General features: G+C 38.4%; 1 protein-coding gene across 1 annotated transcript in view; it reads right to left on the minus strand.

Annotated features, from left to right (window-relative positions):
• LOC306877453 (sodium-driven chloride bicarbonate exchanger-like) overlaps positions 1 to 16708 on the minus strand; it is a gene marked incomplete at both ends in the record, with an annotated part of 67964 nt that extends 51256 nt beyond the window's left edge. The window contains 2 exons of the mRNA XM_079429222.1: positions 4947 to 4976; positions 16661 to 16708. Of these exons, the coding sequence (XP_079285348.1) occupies positions 4947 to 4976; positions 16661 to 16708 (78 nt within the window). The remainder of the gene's footprint in view (positions 1 to 4946; positions 4977 to 16660) is intronic.
• Positions 16709 to 21083: the final 4375 nt, after the last annotated feature.

The raw sequence follows: 21083 nt of genomic DNA on the forward strand, positions 1-21083 counted from the left end.
AAAGATTTTTAAAGTTACTGTACATCAATACATCTGTTGATAACTTTCAAATAGCTTTGTCAGAAATTTAAAAAAGAATGTTTTGCTAATGTTCCCAATTGGTTATGAAACATGTTCTCTGAAACATCCAGCTTTTAAAATGTTTCTTTCTGCCAACATTATGGAAACATTACATTTGACATTTTGCAAACATTTTGAGAATGTTACCTTTTAATGTTCCCTGAACATTCTGAAACAAGTAACATTTAATAAACAATTTTTAAAAACTTCCATGAATAACATGTTTGCACTAACATTTTGAGAACATTTTTATAGACCAGATACTCTGAAATTAATGTTGTTTGTTCATCATTTTCAGGAAACCTTGTAAGAACACTGTAACCAAACAAACTAGACATACAGTTCATAATCAGAATTGTAGATTTTACTTAGCTTTATTTCAGAGAAACCCTCCCATAAACGACACGTATAAAACAAAACTGTGATTGCCCAGTTAACATGTCAGTCACAGACATTTCATTTCTTGGCCAGATGAAGCTGCAAAGTGGACGAGACTGATAGTCACCATCTTGTTTTTCATCGCTATATTCTCTTGTGGATCAGATAGATTCCAGCTGGCTGAAAGAGACTGCTTTGGTATAATTTTAGAAGCAAAGTATCTGCAAAATAACACTTGAATAATTACAGCTTTTGTTTTCTCAGTATTCAGGTCCATTATTACTGAATATAATCTCGCTTTTGTGGAAATTTCCAAAGAAAAACAACTTTGGATTTCCCCCAAAATAACAGAAAGAGCAATCAGCTTAATTTTAATGGCGTTTACTTACAGAAAATGGACACAAATTGACACAAATTGACATGAAATCCTCTTAGCCACAGGAGGAGAAAATACGTTTGTGCACTTAAACCTCGTGAAAGGATAAACTCACAGAAGATGGAAAGGTTCTGGGCAAAGTAACATGCAACACTGACCTGCCAAAACACAGAACAGGCTTTACTATGCTTGACCCAAAGCATGCTGCGATACAATAGTGGCATCTATCTATCTGTATATATACGATCTCTTTAAAGCAGCATGAGGCAGGTAGAAAGCAGAGAGATTAGCGAGCATCCCGTGATGGTTCGCATTGATTTAATTGGATGAAGCAGATAATCATATTGAGCATCCTGAAAGGACAGATGGAGGAGAATATCACTATCAGCTGCAGCACAGCAAATCCGTAGAGGGCAGTTCAGTGCAGTAATTGCTGTAGTAGCCCACAGATGAGCCAAAGGCCTTTCAAGGAAAGCATGTTCATTCGGCGGTCATATTTGCAGCACCTCCATGCACATTTTGGGAATCCAAGACCAAGTCCTATCTACTTGAATGAGGAAATCCTGAAATCTCAAAAACTGCTTGCCGAACTGTCCCATATATATAGTTTTTTTTTTTTTTAGATCAAATAGTGTTAAAAAGGATTATACTGTATGATATAATATCAAGTCAATGCGCATTCCCAGCTAATTTTTGGTGAAAATAAAGTTATCAGAATGTTGTAAGAAACATTTTTGTAATCGTTAGATGAGCTCCCGAACGAATGGCGTTCTATTGTGATCACAGCTGGATATTTTGCTTACAAAAACACAACAATTCGCTACAGGAGGCCTTTATTCACCCCCCAGAGCTGTGTGAGGCACTATTTATTATGCATGGATGCGCTTTATTTGACTACTTTTGGACTGTTGAAAAATAACACCCACCCACTGCCATTATAAAGCTTGGAAGAGCCAGGACGTTTTTAAATATAACTCTGATTGGATTCGTCTGAAAGAAGAAAGTCATATACACCTAGAATGGCTTCAGAATGAGTCAATTATGGGGTAATTTTCTTTTTTGGGTGAACTATGCCTTTAATGCATATAAAATAGTTGTAATGTGTTGGCATTATTATCGTTAACTAAAACTAAAACCATAAAAAAAATAGTTACTTAAAATAAATAACAGAAATGCAATAAGTCAAAATATTAACAAAAACTACAACAGTATATCGGTGATACTAAAATTACACTGCTGTTGACTAGTTATTTGTAAAATAATTTATTTTTAATTCAACTTTTCAGCATTTAATTACATATATTTTTAGCCTGCAGAAAACACGCTGCATCCTCTGCAATACACAGATTACATCACCCACAATTCTGTAGGTCACTACTGCAGTTTGCACTATTGCACACTGTTCAAACAACAGCTAAATTGAATTCTCTAAATCATGCAAATTATCTGACAATATAAATACTGCAATAACACAATCAAGGGCATCATAAATATGCATGCATTTACTAAATCCTAGTACTTGGCAGTGTTCGCATGCAGCAGATGCCACTAAAACCTTAACTAGAGTAAAACCAGCATGCCGCTCATACCTGAGAGTCCAGTCGACTGTAAAGGTCCAAATTCTGCATATCCCTGGTGATTTTCGCTCCAGATTGAGTCTGGATGGTTTCACCTCATGCAGCATGCGCTTCAACTGATGTTCAACTTCAGCGCATGCACACACAAACACACTCATGCATGCACACACACACACACAGCGATTACAGCAGTGACATCTGCAGCGTCTCTCCCATACAAACTTACACTGTCTTTATATCATATTCTCTCTCTCTCTCTCATAGGGAGGAACTGCTTCTCATCCCGGTGTTGCACCAGTGTATTCTGCCCGCCTCCTCCCCAGAGGCATGCTGGGAGTGGACTGCTGACCTGTCAGAAGAAGCCTGACCTTGTTCTCTCTCTCTCTTTATACTCACGGTTCTCACCTGTGAGGTCTAATATACCTAGAGAAAAGTATCTGCTAGCATTTCAATTCGTCTCAGTGGCAGTTCTTGGCATGTGTGTGACTACCTGGAAGAATTATTTGAGCCAAAAATATGACTCATCAATTTGAAGTCACAGGAACACAACGACTGACTGATTGACCCTTCACTAGTGACTACTGAGCTGTGACATCACAGACAGGGAAAAATATAAGTCTATTTCATGATTTTAGGAGACTCCAGTATACACACAAAAAACAAGTCTTGTTGCATGATGAAGCCTATTAGAAAGCAGTGAACATATAATTCAAGTTATGAAAGCAAAAAATTGTTCTGTATGGTTTTTTATACATATATTTATAAGACATGATATAGTTAATTAATATCACACAAGCAAGAGTGCCATTGTCCCGAATATCAGCACATGAGTGTGTTCACGAATGTGATATTGATTTTATACAATAGTTGAAGAAACAAGAAGTTAATATTGAATGAGTTACATTTTAGACACAATACTGTCTGTTTTTGGGGGGGGGCGGGGGGTGCCGACGAAAATAGCTCCAAACAAAGCCGGATCAGAACATTTGCGCATCTCAGAGCAACACTGCGGTGATCAGAAAATCACAATCACAAAAAAAATGGAAATACCATTTCTTATCAAAAATACCATTCAAATGTTTAAGGTCTGTAAGAATTGTTTATGTTTTGGAAAGAAGTCTAAGGCCTGTTCACACCAAGAATGATAACTAAAGGTAACTATATCATGTACAGTATGTTGTTCTCTTGGAATCAATTTTAAGTCAAGGATTCTCATTTGTATGAAATTTAAAGTGGCTTCTTTTGTGGAGTCCTTCAAATCTGTCACACAGGCTGTGTTTATGTGTTTAAAAGCAGTAAGAAATGTACTGAAATATGATGCAGGGAACTTGAGATATGTTAAACTTTTAACATGATGTTAAAATGGTTTTGGAACAGAGCTAATGAAAAGAATCCATTCTAAAAAATTAGTAAGTTTTACTACATATAGTGAGAACAATGTCTAGATGATAAAGCATAACTACAAAATTGTGTTTCCACGGCTGTTCCAGGTCCACAATTTGTAAAATTCCCTACTATCCTGTATGAAAAGCAATACTCTGAAAACTGTTCATCCTTCACCTTTGTCTGCCCCTGTCTGACGAGAGTACAGGCGTTCGCTTGTGTAACACAGATTCAGCACAAAAATAGAAGCAGATCAAACGATCTCCGACGTGATCAGATTCAATTTGAGTGTCGGTGCATTTAGCTGATCTTCTGCTGGGATTTTCCTAATCTCAAAAATGTGCTGTCTACCAAAACAATACATAAATGATTCAAGAAAATAACCCCCAAAAGCCAATGCAGCTCATCTAATAATGCTGCATTGTAAGATCAGAGGAGAATGATTTGGAAACATGCCATAAATCTCAATAAGCAACTAGATTACTGTAACTATGCATCTGGTGATGTTTCAAGGTCTTTTCTGACTAAAATCCTGAAATGAGCAGTGTCCTTTAACAGATGACAGATTTATAACTTCTGTGACCTTTTGGTGTCTAGAAGCTTCAGTGCTGCTGAATGCATGAGCTGCATACTGAGAAAAAAATGACATGAGGAAGAAACTGCTGCAGCAGGAGTTCAAGCATTCTGTGATTTTGGATGGCAGTGAATTGTCCCTCCTCAATCATGCTGATTAGATTGAATAATATCAGATGCATTGAAAATAATTCCTGCTGACAGATTCTGGAAGAGCGTTCCTAGAATAAATATTTTGACAGTTTCTTTGTCAGGCCAATCCATCCATCCATGTATGCTCCAGTCTGGAATGTGACACGATTCTGGCATTATGTCAACCATCATAAATAAATGGGGATCTAATAATCCCCATTCATTGAATTGACTCCATCACTCTCTCTCCTCTCCACCTGTAGCTGGTGTGTGGTGAGCGCACTGGCGCCGTTGTCCTGTGGCTGCCGTCGCATCATCCAAGTGGATGCTGCACACTGGTGGTGATCGAGGAGAGACCCCCCATGTGATTGTAAAGCGCTTTGGGTGTACAGCAATACACAATAAAGCGCTATATAAATGCCTCATTCATTCATTAAATATAAAGTGTATTAAATATTTCGACTCACCACACTTTGTCTTCCAGGAGAGGTGACCACCTGCAAAATACAAATATTTACAGATGAAAATCCTGTCATTTGTTTTGACTCACTCTAATAATTGCTTTTCATTAATTAGCATATAACAGCATTCACACACACTCAGGATTTCTTCATAATGTTCTGATTTGTGTCAGCACAGTGCATAATGAGCACACTGTTAAGTAATATGCATATAATTTTTCATTTTACAGTATGCATTAGGGCTGCACTATTTTAGGAGAAATCTAAAAATTTTAATAATAAGAATTAGCATTATTACTACTATTGTTGTTATTATAAAAATATAGTAATATTTCTTATTTGCTTTTGTCTAGTCATTTTAATACTACTACTATTACTAATAACAATAATAATAAATAATAATATTTTGATAATAAGAATAAGAATTGTTATTATTGCTTTTCATATATTGCTTATTATTAAAAAATAGTAATATTTCTTATTTGGTTTTTATCTAGAAATTTAATAATATAATAAATCTTATTTTTATTCTTATTATTTTTTGATGATGATAATAAATAATAATTATTATTATTATAATAATAAAAATACTAGACAAAAATGCAAGAAATATTATTAATTTAGTAATAATAGGCTGCTTGTGTAAATGAACACTGAGTAAATGAGTGCTGTGCTTTACTCTGATGCATGCAGTGCATATATTTATTTATTTATTAAATCACAGTTTTTGTGATTTGATAATCGCACTACGCCATATTGTGATTTTACTTTGACTAATCATGCAGCCCTACTATGCATTTTTGTTTTTTACTTATTATTTTAAGGAAAAACACAGCAATGAGGGGTTTGTTATTTGAGTTTTGTTTTTTGTTTTTAAGATATAATATAACCCATAACATTGCTGATCAATCAACATTACCTTTACAGTTAAAAACCGTGGTGAATCTGACCATTCTTGTCTGTTCATTTCTCTAAAGCATCTTAGTCACAGGCTTGCAACTGTGGGATTGTGGGATTGACAGCAGAGCGCAGCAAGTGGTGGGGAGAGCGTCAGAAAGTTGTGAAATGCTGAACTTTATGCAAACGACAGGCGAACTCTGCTGACATCTGTCAAACGCATTTCAAAATCTAAAACAGTCACGCAAATGCATTTAATTCAGATTTAAAATGATGTTTGCATGCTTTCATTGCAGCTAAACTGTGATTGGGTTGCATATTAAACGAATACCATATTGTTTGAGCATCACAATCATGCATCTACATGTACATTTACAGCCACTAAAACTGCATATATATGGGATTTTGGGCAGCATTGAGTGAATTTCTTCTGGCTCTAATTTTATTTTACTTTATGTTTAACAGAGGAAGTGCCAGGACATCTTCCCTTTCAAACACAATAATCCTGGATATCCAAAGAGCACCAATTCATTTTAAAAGAACCCGCAGAAGCCTTGCGTATATGCTTAATCTCTAAAAGCCATTGCATGAGCATCTCTAGCGGATTATCCAAAAACACTGCGAGAAGATTTAGGATGGATTTTATTCTATTCATACATATCAGTACATTCATACTGAGATTACAAACTCTAGACTACAACAACTGATTAGTCCAAACAATATGCTTAATTGGATCTCATCTATCATCGTCTTGGAGGCACAATTTACCTGCTTCAGCGTGACATAATCACTATCAACAGATGTAAGTCTCTGTACTGCTCACTTTTTATCTTCCATTAAGCAATAATAAGCAGCTTTGTCCGTCTGCTCGGGACTCACGCTGAGCGGGAAATATTTTCCAGTGTAATCTGAATAATAAAGCTTAGCTTTGTTTTAGCAGAGAGCTTTGCAAAAGCCATCATTATATTGTCCTGTGATACGTGAGGGACGAAATCTTTGAAAGATTTTTCTAAAAGCTCTGTGTTCATGTGCTAAACTTTCATAAATCTGTGGTTTAGACATACACAATTTAAAATGCAATAATTGTTTGTAGTTCATAAATTATGAAATGAGCTCAATAAATAAAGTAAATAAAGACCATGTACTAAAGTGCTTCCTTACCTTAAAACATGATAATTTTTTGACCTTTTAGATCATATCACTATTTTAGCGTCTTACTCCATTTAACATTTCAACTAACCCTGCCATGTCAGAAAAAAGGTCAATATATATTAAAGATATTTTAAAGAAAATTACTGACCTTAACACATAATCATGAGGGTCTACAGGGGTCCTTTCTATGATCATTTCCTGTTTTATGCCTTAGTCACATGACCCAAAAATGTCTTTACAGCACAATGACTTTGATTTGGCAGTCAAAAGATTTAATATTAATAATATTATAAATGTTTATAAAATTATATTTAATATTATAATACTGAATAAAATTACATATTTAAATATTTAATAATAACACAGCATAATAACATAATATTATTTGTATTATATACATATATAAAATATTTTACAACATATGTAAAATTGTCTTACTGCTTTGATTTGGTAGACAAAAGTATATATAAATTATATAAACAATTAATAAAAAATAAATATCAATTTATATTGAATAATGTATAATATAATATTTTAATAATTCAAAATATTTATATATTATAAAATATTTAATAATATTTTACATTTATATGAATTTGTTTTACTGCTGTTACCCCAAATTATTCTAAAAAATTAAATACACCAAACTACTTAAATTAGTTACACCCCAACCTTTGTTGAAGTGCCACAGAAAACAAATAAAATACATATAAACACTTAATTTAAATTCAATAACATGACACTAAAGTGTATTCAAGTCAAATTATTTTTATATATATTTTTGAACAATTTAATAGATCCAGGTAGAAAAAGCATCACGTCACAAATACTTAAATGTCACATGCTGTAAATGAACAGTATCACACAAATGACTGATATCTCAGATAATCTTAATTAATTACACATGTGCTAATGTGCTTTAAACACAAACCTGTTCAAGGGTCATTCAAAAGCTGCTTTTCTGCCAACACTGGATCAGTAATGAAAGGTGATTAGAGGTGCTTGCTTGAATGATTAAACGTATACTTTCTGCATTTTCTGGTGTAGAAATTACAAGTCTCCAACAAACACAAACACACTCAGCTGCTCAGGGTCACTGGGTTTGGTCTAAAGGGACTTTGAATTCAATGCTGCCTTTTCATGTCTCACTAATATCTTAAGATCATAAGTCTTACTCAATCTTTAATATATCATAGTATACTAATGTTCACCCTGTAAAGCCTGACATAACAAATAATAGTCAGAAAAATCAGTTTATCAAAACTGTAGACAAAAAAGTTGTTTTTGTTGAGTGTCATAATTGATACATCAGGCTTTTATGGCTCATATAGTCTAATATAGTGAGAATATGGAGGAAGAATACCTCAATTTTAATCAGTGGCCCAAACTGAGCAAAAATATGCAATTTTGGTGCAGATGCTGATATTTATATGGACAAAAAATCTTTATACGAGTAAAACAGAATACTTACATAAAATGATATAAATATCAGTTTTCACTCTGCATCTCCAATAATATGTCTTAAGCTGGACGCACACCACAAGATAATCGGGCTGATTTTGGGCCGATTTCTCCCCTTACTACAAATCTAGGTAATGTCCCAATTATCTTGGTGGTTCTAAAGATTATCTTATCAGATTTTTCTGTGGTGTGAGGTTTGTCAAGAGTGACCAAATCTGCTCGGAAGAACGTCGGAGGCGTCCCCGATCACGAATCAAAAATCCTGATGTGCGGGGGGGAACCCCGAGGACACCACACACTATAGGAGAAAAACGATTAAATCTAGGATTTTTCTCACATTTTGAAGATTTTAAGATTTTTGTCATCTTTTAGTGTGTACCCAGCATTAGTAAGATGGTATTTCAATGCTTAGTTTTATGATCAAAAAATATAATGCAATGCAATACAATGATTGAGAGATAAATGTTCCTCAAACGTTCCTCAAAAGCCTGATGATCATGTTTGTAATCACATTTCACTTAAAGTGCATTTTGTATCCAGGCTAGCCTTACGACCGGGTGTACGTCCAGCTGGTGCAACCGGCCCCTGGAGAGGATCTGCACAGAGGAGTGGGACAAAATGCCTCCTGAGATGTGTGCAAACCTGGTGGCCAACTACAAGAAACGTCTGACGTCTGTGATTTTGCCACCAAGTACTAAGTCCAGGGCTTAATTTGTGCCGGATCCGGCACCACATTTTGGCGGATCCCCCTCCTCACGTATCAATAAAAGATGTTCGTGCTGACCTATACTGTGCATATATGAAAACTCTTCTATCATGAGTGTGCAAAAGACGCGACACGTGAATGGTCTCTGCTCTCACAAGACCGAATGCATGGATCCAATACTGATACACATGCGTTTTCTTTCTCAACTGTTTACATTTACTTAAGACAAAACCAACAGTGCTTAGGAGGATACTCTCCAGGATGGCAATTATTACATAATTCTGTGTATATTTGGCCACTTAAGCTCAACAACAAACTACTGACACTCACGAGGCGGCTTTGGATGTGACTATGAGCGCTCAGCCTTTAAACCGCCTCTGGAGCGCGCGAGTACCGATTGGTTTAAAAAGACGTGCAAATTATACATTTTTGTGACGCTGCAACAATGACCCGATTAGCAAGTGACAATTCTGTCAACTGTCCTAAAATACAATCAAAAGTCTGGGATCAGTGTGCAGCAGCTTGTTGTATTGCATCCGAGATGCGCTGATGTGGAACAGCTTTGAGACAATGAAAGAGAGAAGACGCAGTACTGAATCACTCACGCTGTTATCAAATGACTGATTTAATCTGATAGTTTGTGTGGATTTAATTACTCATCTAATCTACATGCTATATTGAATAAGTGTCTGCAGGAATTTCCCTCATTATAAACTGGAAAGCTGCGGCGATGAGTAAAACTATGCGATATACACACAGCCCCCCACCGATCCTGGACATGAATAAATATAACTCTACTATACAGCGATTAGTGAAATAAAATTCTATTAATTTTTCTAATAAATGCAACTGATGCATGCTGTTAATCACTTAAGATGGTCCACCAATGTGATTGCGTAAATGCTCCGTTACCTCTCCCTCCTCTAATCACATGCCGTATCCGTCACCCCGCTTTGTTCCGGGACCTTGAAATTTACAAATTAATCACTGACTAAGTCATGTTTTGTGAAGGGGTCAAATACTTATTTGACTCATTAAAATCCAAATCAATTTATAACTTTTTTGAAATGCGTTTTTCTGGATTGTTTTGTTGTTATTCTGTCTCTCACTGTTCAAATAAACCTACCATTAAAATTATAGACTGATCATTTCTTTGTCAGTGGGCAAATGTACAAAATCAGCAGGGGATCAAATTATTTTTTCCCCCACTGTATATATTCAGAAACTTCTTCATCTTACTCAGTCAGAAACTCCTCTCAAAAATGAACCACAGCCAAGCTTGGATGCCATTTGTCACGTCTAACAAAAATAGAGTCCACTGCAGCTGGACAAGTGCAAATGAGCTCTAGCCTGATAAATCTAGGCCTGTCTGAGACGCTCCAGCCAGCAGGAGCTTCAGCAGCAGCAGCAGCTTTATAGCCAAAGATCTGGACTGCTAATATGAAGCGAACAGGGTTTATTGATGCAGGAACTGGAGAGGAATAATGTTTTGATGTGCTACATTTAACTATGCCACATTTATATATCTGATAAGCGGTGATCTTACAATCTACTGAAAGCCACTTTAGATCAGTGGTCCTCAACTGGTGGGTCTTAAACCCTATATTAATAAATATATATATATATCAATGTTTGATCTTAATAAACTTTTGGCTCACAATTTGATGGCCAAAGTAAAATATGAAGCAAAACCAGTTGAGTAGCATCTGTTAAATGCCTTTATGACTTTACTGGTTTTGGGCTGTTGAGCTCATATAATCCACTGATTGTATTTGTAACTGATGGGATGTGGTCATTAAAACACTATATATTATGTGAGACCTCACTGCCTGATCTATGGCTCTGGGGTCACAGATAATCTACAGTCACAGCGAGTCTCATCTGACTTGTAATGAAAATGACACTGACAGCTGTTAAACCTGATCTCTGAGAGAATCATTAGATCCCAGATTAAACATAGACTCACATCTACTGCAATTATACTTTTATATTTAGAAAGCACAGGAAATATAACATTAAGACATGTGCTAAAGATGGTAAAAGTAAATGTGACCCAAAAAAAGAATAAGAATTTTTAAATAAAATTAAATAAACAAAATAAATAAATGTTATTAATAATGATAAAAATATCATTTAAATATATATATATATATATATATAAACATAACTAATAATAGTGGCCTGCCGATAATAAGAAGGAGTGGCTCCAGTTGGACGAAGATGTAGATAGGATCCTAGAGATAACATCAAAGGGAAATGCTGATCAGAAACTTCAGACCTTGTGCACTCTCATAATGTCCATAGGCTCAGAGCGGTTCGGTGCCATTGAAGAGCGTGGTGCGAGCAACCCAGTATGACCAAACCATGACATGAACTCAAATCTATCAAGCGTCAATATAAGTTGAGAAAACTGCCCTGCCAGAGCTCACAGAGATTATAAGGAAAAGGCTCATCATACTTAGGCGGGCGGAGCGACACCGAAGGAAGAGCATGGAGAGAGCCCATAAGCAGAGTGCTTTCATTGCTGATCCCTTCTGCTTTACCAAAAGGCTACTCGGACAAAAGCGAAGCGGCCGCCTCACTTGCTCCGTGGAGGAAGTTAACCATTATCCCTTCAGTGACATGTTGAGAGAGCAAGAACTTTGCCAATGTGAGGCACTGGTGGCACCTCCAGAACTGCTAATTCAATTCAACATCTCTGAGCCAACTCTGAAAGAAGTCAAAGAAACAGTCAGAAGCAGCAAGATCAAACTCTGCACCTGGCTCCAGCGGAGTACCATATGAAGTCTACAAGCAATGCCCAAGGCTTCTGGTGAGACTCTGGAAGATCTTGAAGGCAGTCTGGCAAAGAGGGAAGGTGGCTGCTTAGTGGAGACAGGCTGCGGGGGTATGGATACCAAAGGCAGAGGATTCCAGGAGCATCGAACAGTTTTGTATAACCTCACTGCTCAGTACTGAAGGGAAGATCTTTTTTAAGATTATGGCTAACTGAGTTCCTCATGAAGAATGCATATATAGACACCTCAGTATACAGTAGAAAGGGGGAATCCCGGGAGTGCCTGGAACATACAAGGGTAGTGATTCGGGAAGCAAAGGAGACATAGCAGAACTGTGGTTAGATCTAACAAATGCGTATGGCTCCATTCCACACAAGCTTGTCGAAATAGCACTAATAAGGTATCATGTTCCAGAGAAGACCAGGAGTACCATTCTGGATTACTATAGAATCAGAATCAGAATCAGAATGAGCTTTATTGGCCAAGTATGTTTACACATACAAGGAATTTGTTGTAGTGACAGAAGCTCCACAGTGCAACAGAAAGACAGCAACAGGACAGGACACAGATAATAAAAGAATAATATACAAATATCCAAATAGGCAATGTACAAAGCAGCAAAAACACAATATATAACATAGACAACTATGTATGTACAGTCAAGTATGTGCAAATTAGAAATGAGAAATAAAAATAAAATAAGTTAGTGTGGTGAATGGATAATGTATTATAGTTGTGTGTTCCACATTTATTGTTGAGTGTTCATGAGATGGATTGCCTGAGGGAAGAAACTGTTTCTGTGTCTGGTCGTTCTGGCCAGCTAGTCAGCACAGATTTTCAGACAGGCTGGTGACACACCGTCTGGGCCTGGTGCTTTCCTTCTTTTGTTCTTTCTGAAGACCTGGCACACATCTTCTTCGCTGATTTGAATTGTAGGTGTGGGGGAGAGGGGGGGTTGCTGGAGGTGTTAATGGTTGTGTGGAGAGGTGTTCAGGGTGGGTGTGGGGTGATTTTTCAAAACGACAATAAAACTTGTTCAAGTCGTCTGCCAGGTGTTGATTCTCCACAGTGCTGGGGGATGGTGACTTGTAATAGAGTAATAGAGTAAACTTGTAATAGAGTCTGGGTGTTGTTGTTCTGTGTCTGTGATCAGATCAGCGAGTTTCTGTAAAGCTGTGCTCACGTGCGCTTGCGGTGGAATGTAAACACTCACGAGAATGAACGAGCAGAACTCCCGCAGCGAACGGCTTGCAGTTAATGAAGAGCGTTTCTAGATCTAAATAGCACATCATCTTTAACACAGTTACATCTGTACACCACCTCTCATTGATGTAAAAGCACGTCCCTCCGCCGCACGATTTCCCCGTTGATTCCGCGTCGCGATCTGCTCTGATCAGCTGGTAATTAGGCAGATGAATCGCGCTGTCCGGTATGTCGCCATTTAGCCAGGTTTCCGTGAAACACAGGGCAGCAGAGTTAGAAAAGTCCTTGTTTGTCCGGGAGAGCAGAAGGAGTTTGTCCGTTTTGTTGGGTAGAGAGCGGAGATTCGCCAGATGGATGCTAGGCAACGGCGTTCGAAATCCGCGCTGACGAAGCTTCACGAGCGCTCCGGCTCGCTTCCCCCGCCTACGCCTCCTGTAGCGTTTGACCAGAGCTACGGCTCCGCCAACTACAATGTCCAGCAAAACGTTCGAAAAATCAAAATTTGGTAAAAGATTTTGTGGTGTGTTCTGCCGAATGTTCAGCAGGTCATCCCTGGTAAAACTGATCGTATTTGAAAAACAAAAAAACAGGAAAAACAAACAAAAACAGTACAAACACTGGAGAGCAACGCACAATATCTGCCATCAGCAGCGCCAACTTCGTTTCAAAGTGACTTTAAGTTGAGAGTCTCTTCAGGACCGCTAACATCTGCCTGGCATCGGCTGGAAAAGGGCATAATCACTGGCTGTACAATCTTCGTTCAATAGTTCTCTTTGGCCATGAATATGATTGCCAAGTCTGCGGAGGTGGAATGTAGGGGCCCCAAGTCTAGATCCGGTACTTGGCAACCCCCCATAAGAGCATTCATGGACGACCTCACGGTGACAGCACCATCAGTTCCGGGGTGCGGATGGCTCCTGGGAGGGCTAGAGAAGCTCACTCATCACATGGGCAAGGATGAGTTTTAAAGCAGCCAAGCCTAGGTCTCTGGTCCTGAAGAAGGAGAGAGTGGCTGTCAGTTCCACTTCACCCTGGGAGGGACCCAGATTCCATTGGTGTCCCAGAAGCCAATCAAGAGCCTGGGCAAGATGTTTGACAAGTCCCTGAAGGACACAGCTTCCTATCAGCAAATCAGGAGTGACCTGACAACGAATGACAAATCCGGGCTCCCTGGAAAGTTTAAAGCTGTATCAACATACAATCATGCCAAGGCTACTCTGGCCTCGGTTAGTGTATGAGGTGCCAGTGACAACAGTGGAGGCTCTAGAAATAACCATCAGTCAGTCACTCCGGTGGTGGTTGGGACTTCCTCTGTCCCTAAGCAGACCCCTAAGCAAATCCCTTTTAGAGGCCTTGTGGAAAAGTTCAAAGTCACCCAAGCCAGGGAGGTCATGATGTATAGAGACTCTTCTGATATCAAGATTGTATCTGCAGGAATTCAGGTAAAGACTGGAAGGAAGTGACAGGCACAGGGAGCTGTTGATAGAGCAGAAGTACGGCTGCAGCATAGCACTTTGGTGGGCACCATGGCAGTTGGGCGGTCAGGACTGTATAGTTTTCCCAAACCACAATATGATAGAGCCCAAGGAAAGGAGAAGCGTCAGCTGATACAAGATGAGATACGAGCAGAGATGGAGGAAGAGCGCTACAACAAAGTGGTCGGCATGGGCAAACAAGGAGCTTGGACCAGATGGGAGCATGTAGAAGCTCGCAAAATAACCTGGTCAGAGCTCTGGAGAGAGGAATTAAGTTTCTCATCCAATCAGTGTATGATGTTCTTCCCAGCCCAGCCAATCTGCATTGTTGGGGAATGGCAAGCACCCCAGCATACCAGCTGTGCCAGAAGAAGGGCACCTTGGAGCATATCCTGAGTGCCTGCCCAAAGGCGTTGGGGGAAGGGAGATACCGCTGATGCCATGACCAAGTGTTAAGGTCTTTGGCAGATAATATCAGTACAGCAATTCAAGAAAGTAAGAATCAACATGCCCCCCGACGATACATCTCCTTGGCTCAGTGGGGGGGCTTCTTCCCAGTGCACGTGATTGGAAGCTCCAGGTCGACCTAGGGAGACAGCTAAAGTTCCCAGCCAACATTGCAACCACTACGCTCCACCAAGACATGGTGCAAACATCGGAGTCTACAAAGCAAGTGGTTTTGACTGTGGAAGTGACTGTTCCCTGGGAAGACCGAATTAAGGAAGCATATGAACGCAAAAAGGCTAAATATGCAGGCCTTGTCACAGAGTGCTGGAGCAATGGCTGGAAAGCAGGGTGCGAACCAGTCGAAGTTGGGTGTCGGGGCTTCGCTGGTAGATCAGTTCAGCGAACTCTTAACCTTCTTGGTATGACAAGACTGCAGCGCAAAAGGGCCATTAAGAACATACTGGAGGCCGCTGGAAAGGCTGAGCCTGGGATCCGGGGCTGAGCGCGTCGCTTGGACACAAGTCGGGGCGGGGGCTGATCACCCCCGGCTGAGTCGCCCAGGTGTATGATGATTAAAGACCCGAAACATCCAGTGACCCCGGGTTCATCACTGAAGACGTGTCCAAGTAGCATCAGAAGATGTTTTTTCAAACTATTATTTATTAACAAAATGTGTTATATATTTGAAAAAAAATATTTTATACAAAATATTAAAAATAAGAAATCAAATTTTATTATTAATAACAATTATAAAAATAACAGTAAAGTATCTGTACTCTTTACAGTAATGAAAATTTGAGGGGTAAATGTGCTTAGTTAATCATAATAAATGTGCTAAAAATCATAATCCTATTATGAAGCCCATTAAAACGTATAATAATTACATAGTTATAATTAATTATAATTATTATTTTACATTTAATCAAGTTATTTTCATGACAGCTGAATAGCTTCTCCTTACTGTAATACAGTATTATTTCTACTGTATTACAGTAGAAAGTTACTGAATTACAATCAATCATTGTATTGCAGTAAGTGTAATATAATTATTCAAATCAACAAATTATAGACAGTCCATCAAATATGTCCATGATGTACAGTATAAATACTTTAAAATTTAAATAATACGTCATTCTCCTTCAAATTACAGTAATGACAATTTGGCAGGAAATGTACGCTTAGTCGTCATGAAAAATGTAATGCGATCTTCAATTAGGCTTTATTTTCTTCATGCATGATATAATCTCTTCTTTCTGCTGATTTTTTTGCTCAAGTTCCCTCATGGTACAAATCAACTTTCTCATCAAGATGTCGTTTTAATGACGTTTAAGGCATCTTGCATGTAAATACAGACATTTCACGTTAAAATGATCTACGATGAACCTGTGAACGCATTAGTAAAATGCGTCCTGGTCTGCAACATGCACTGCAGCAGAATGCAACTGTAACATGCGTGTCTCCTTCGAACTGCAGAGGCGCAAATCACGCGACGAGTCATTCAGTCAAAGTCAAGGTCTCTCATGCACGCATGCAATAAGATCATACGATCCGACAGATGCCGCGCGCTGCAGCGTTAACACGGCTAATTAAAGAGCGTCTTACCGCGGGCAGCAGAGGCTCCATTTGTGCGCCTTGGTCCTTCACGTCCATCTTCTGTACCTGTAGATCAGCTCCAGTGCGTGTAGTGCGTACTGCGTGCAGCGTCGCCGATCAGCGCAGATGATGTGCTCACATATTTAGTGCAGTCATATTATCACAGTGCTCACTCATAAGGGCGCGTGTAGCTGCTGTGTGACGCAGTACTGGGTAGTAGCACATAAAGTCCACAGAGGAGGGGGCATTATGTTATAGTACCTCGAAATTGGTCAGGACTGGACCTCATGAGAGAGATTGCAGAGGCATGTTCAACAGATAACTAGGGGAAGTACCATGCAGGACTAGTGCTCACGTTTGTCTGCATCTTAATATCTTGGAGATTTTAAGTCAAAAGTCTAATTGCACATTTGCTTATCTGAATACCAGTTCAAAACTGTCTTAAAGGGATAGTTCACTCAAAACAACAAATTTTGTCATTTACTCCCCCTCCTGGCTTATTTCTAATTAAATGTAAAACATATGTGTTTTTGTCCATATGAGAGTTTCAGAAACTTTTTGTGTTTCACAGAGGAAAGAAAGTCACAGAAGTTTGGAAGATTGTGGCTTAGCAAATGGCAATTTTCATTATTTGGTTTGCATTCTAGTGTAAATAGTAAAATTATTAGCATTTTTATTTTATTTGGATGGCTAGATGGTTACACTTACTCGGAGAAAAATCTTGTGAGATTTACATGCGATATTGAATCAAAGGTCGACTACTCAGTGAAGAGATTTAACAAATAAATCAAATAAATATTCTCAGGAAATTTCTGTTGGCCGAAAACAGTGGGTTTAGATTTTTATACATTATCCTTTCCTAGTTCACCGTTTGCGGATGACACAACTGTGGTGGGTCTCATTAGCAACAGAGATGAGACAAACTACATGAGCGAGGTGAGCCGCCTGGCCGGGAGGTGCAGTGACAACAATCTCTCTCTGAATGTGGAGAAGACGAAAGAGATTGCTGTTGACTTCAGGAGAGTACATACTCAGCATGCCCCTCTGACCATCAACGGTGCGACTGTGGAGAGAGTGAGCAGCACCAAGTTCCTGGGTGTGCACATGCATCACAGAGGACCTCTCCTGGACTAACAACACTGTAGCACTGGCCAAGAAAGCACAGCAGCGTCTCTACTTCCTCCGCAAACTGAGAAGAGCCAGAGCCCCTGCCCCCATCATGTGCACCTTCTACAGAGGCACCATCGAGAGCATCCTAACCAGCTGCATCACTGTGTGGTATGGCGCTTGCAACGCATCCTGCCGCAAGTCACTTCAGCGCATAGTGAGAGCAGCTGAGAAGATCATTGGTGTCTCTCTCCCCTCCCTCCAGGACATCTACAGCACCCGTCTCACCCGCAAAGCCCTCCGCATTGCAGGTGATCCCAACCACCCGACACACAGCTTCTTGGAGGACCAGCGGGGACCAGCAGACTGAAGGACAGCTTCATACATCAGGCTGTCAGGAAGCTGAACTCCCTCCCGTCCTTGCCCCCCCTCCCCTCTTTTACCCCATGCAACACTGAACTCTGACACTATGAGATCCCCCCCTCACCAACTTAAAAAAAACTGTGACCAGCACCTGTCACTTGTGCAGCATTGGACTGATCACTACCTCATCCAGCATTGACTGCAAACTACCTCTTCAGATAGTCTGATAGAAGGACTGTTCTCCCTACTGACAAGCTCTTCTTGCACTACAAATATATCTGCACAGTTTGTTTTATTTAACTGGTTTGCACTCTATCTATTCTGCCATGCGCCTTATGCCACTTTTTCCATTTCTTTATTTTTCTACAATGTCCTCATTTGTATAGCTGTATAGTTGTATGTACATATGTTTAAACTGTATTTATCTGTATCTGAACGTGTTTAATGTTAACTGTATGCACCAAGGGTCTGAGAGTAACGCAATTTCAATTCTCTGTATGTATGTGCCGTACATGTGGAAGAATTGACAATAAAGCAGACTTTACTTGACTTGACTCATTACTATTGCTTTATGTACAATGGCATGATCCCATAGTGAAAACTTACCTCTATAGTGACACAACATGCCCCGCTGTGAGGTAAGTATTTATTGAGCAGCTTTTTTCCTGGAAAGTAATGGTAAAAATGTTCAATCGCTTTTTTGCTAGACTTTAAGGTTTGTATCTATACAGAAAGTGACTTTCAAATATACAGTAAATCTACTCTGAGAACTGGAGTAAAACTGTGCCAACTAGACCAGGTTTCCTCTTATAATATGTCTCATATTATTACATTTACGCTTACTTCTTTACAGTAACTCTGTCTGGTTTGTTCAGAAACAGTCTGAGAGTCACGATCCGTGCAGTGGTTTCACATTATGAGCCAACAAAACTCCTGCTGCGCTTTTAAATCTGCCATCCGCACTGCCACTGTCAGGCCTGCACCACGGCTCAACTTATTATTTGGGTGAAGCCGGTATAAAAGAAATCTTGGACATCTTTAAGCTGCTTTTTACATCATCATCTTTAAATCAAACTTGTTTCAATTTCATTGCATTAGACAGCACAATCAAATCAGTTATCATTTGTGCTCAAATGCTGCATTGGTACTTATTTTGTCAATTTTCAAGTTTCTTTATAATTTTTGTAAAAATTGAGGTGTTATCTTTTCTTCCTCTTTTTTAAATAAACGCCAGTTAATTTGATATTTTTGTTATCTAATGCAATAAAATGTGTATATTTTGTGGATTATCCAAAACCAAATATGGAACATTTTATGTTTGGTACTGCAAGCTGCTTCTCACCAGTGCAATTTTTTCAAATATTAATATATTCTTGCATTGAATAATAATGTATTATATAACAATAACACGGTATATAATTATACTAGCATTCAATTACATTATATAGTAGATTATTAATCATAATAGTGTATAATCACATATGCTACCACATATTGAAAGTCTTAAATACGACGTTGTCGCCATCTAGTGTTCGCAATTGTGTAATACAGGTCTACAGCGGCTGATCTCATTAGTAAGATATGGTGGCCTTTTCCTTGGAGGTAAGGTTTTTGAATCAAATAATGAATTGTAAATTAATATTATAATTAGCCTATATGTCGGAACTCTAAAGGAACCATTTTTAAAGGTTGCTTTCCTAGGGAGCGTACCACTGAACCACAGGGAGGCAGCAAACTATCAAAAAGCATACAGGATTTCTCAAAACAATAGGATACTTTCACATTACTCTTACTTTTTCTGCTATATCTGTGCATGGCTAAAAACGTAAGAGTGGTATGACAGTATGTTATCCTGAATTCAGCCAATTTATTCCTCAGGAGAAAAATTAGAGGAGCACGAATAAAGCATTATTTCAGGACCAAGATTAAGAGCCAAATGTGTTTTATAACAGTCATTTTATCAATCTGTTCAAAATTCTTGATAACTTAAGATATCTTATTGGTAATTGCTGGTATTTACTTATGTGTATCATGATAGTGTACACAATGTGTGTTTTTGGCAATAAGAGTGCTCATTTGCATTCATATATACGCCCATCAAGGTTAAAGATTTGTGTGATACAAGACTATCATATGTAGTCATGTTTTAGTTTAGTGCTACTGTGGCCTCAAAAGGTATGTGGAAGCAAGTCGTGCTTAATCCATAAATGCAATTGCACTAGACCAAATAAATTTTACCCAAAAGTTTCCAAAGATATTACAGTTAATATATGAAGTTAAAATTGATTTGTTTATCTTTATGAGAATATGTAGTTCATTTGCCAAATACTTATAAAATCAGTTAACTAAAAAGGTCACCACAGTGTCTAACTTAATTAGACAGGCCCATAATTTTATCTTTTAAATCCAAGGCATTTTTTTCCTGATAACTGGTTAATTTATGACCCAAATCATACAAGAGCAACCACATGGATATGCGCTTACATTTGACAATCAGAAATTGTCCAAATATTACAATTCTTAACTTTGAATATCTTATTTTACAATCTGAAACAATTTTGTGCTATTTAATGCATGGCAGTTGGTTTGATATTTCATTTAATGCAATGACACCGATACATTAAGTGCCTTCTGTTTTAACTTTAGGGCTACTGTAAAATATAGTAGGCATCTGCATTTTTCCCCATCAAAAAAAAAAAAAAAAAAAAAAAGAGTAATTAAATAAGTAGCTTATATAAAACTACCAAAAAGTTGCTCTGGTCGATTTTCTTATTTGTTGCATTGCATGACTACATTTTATGAAAATGCATCGTACAAGCAACAAAATTCACAATGTGACTGGCGTTATCGATATAGCCTTCCTCTCGAAGACAGGTAGCTTAGAGAAAAATGAAACAGAAATATTTGGCTTCGGAATCAGTTTAGTTGGAATCTTGTGTACCTCGCCCGGGGTTTCACATTC

Source organism: Barbus barbus (genome assembly GCF_936440315.1).
Source record: "Barbus barbus genome assembly, chromosome: 11".
Taxonomy (NCBI): Eukaryota; Metazoa; Chordata; class Actinopteri; order Cypriniformes; family Cyprinidae; genus Barbus; species Barbus barbus.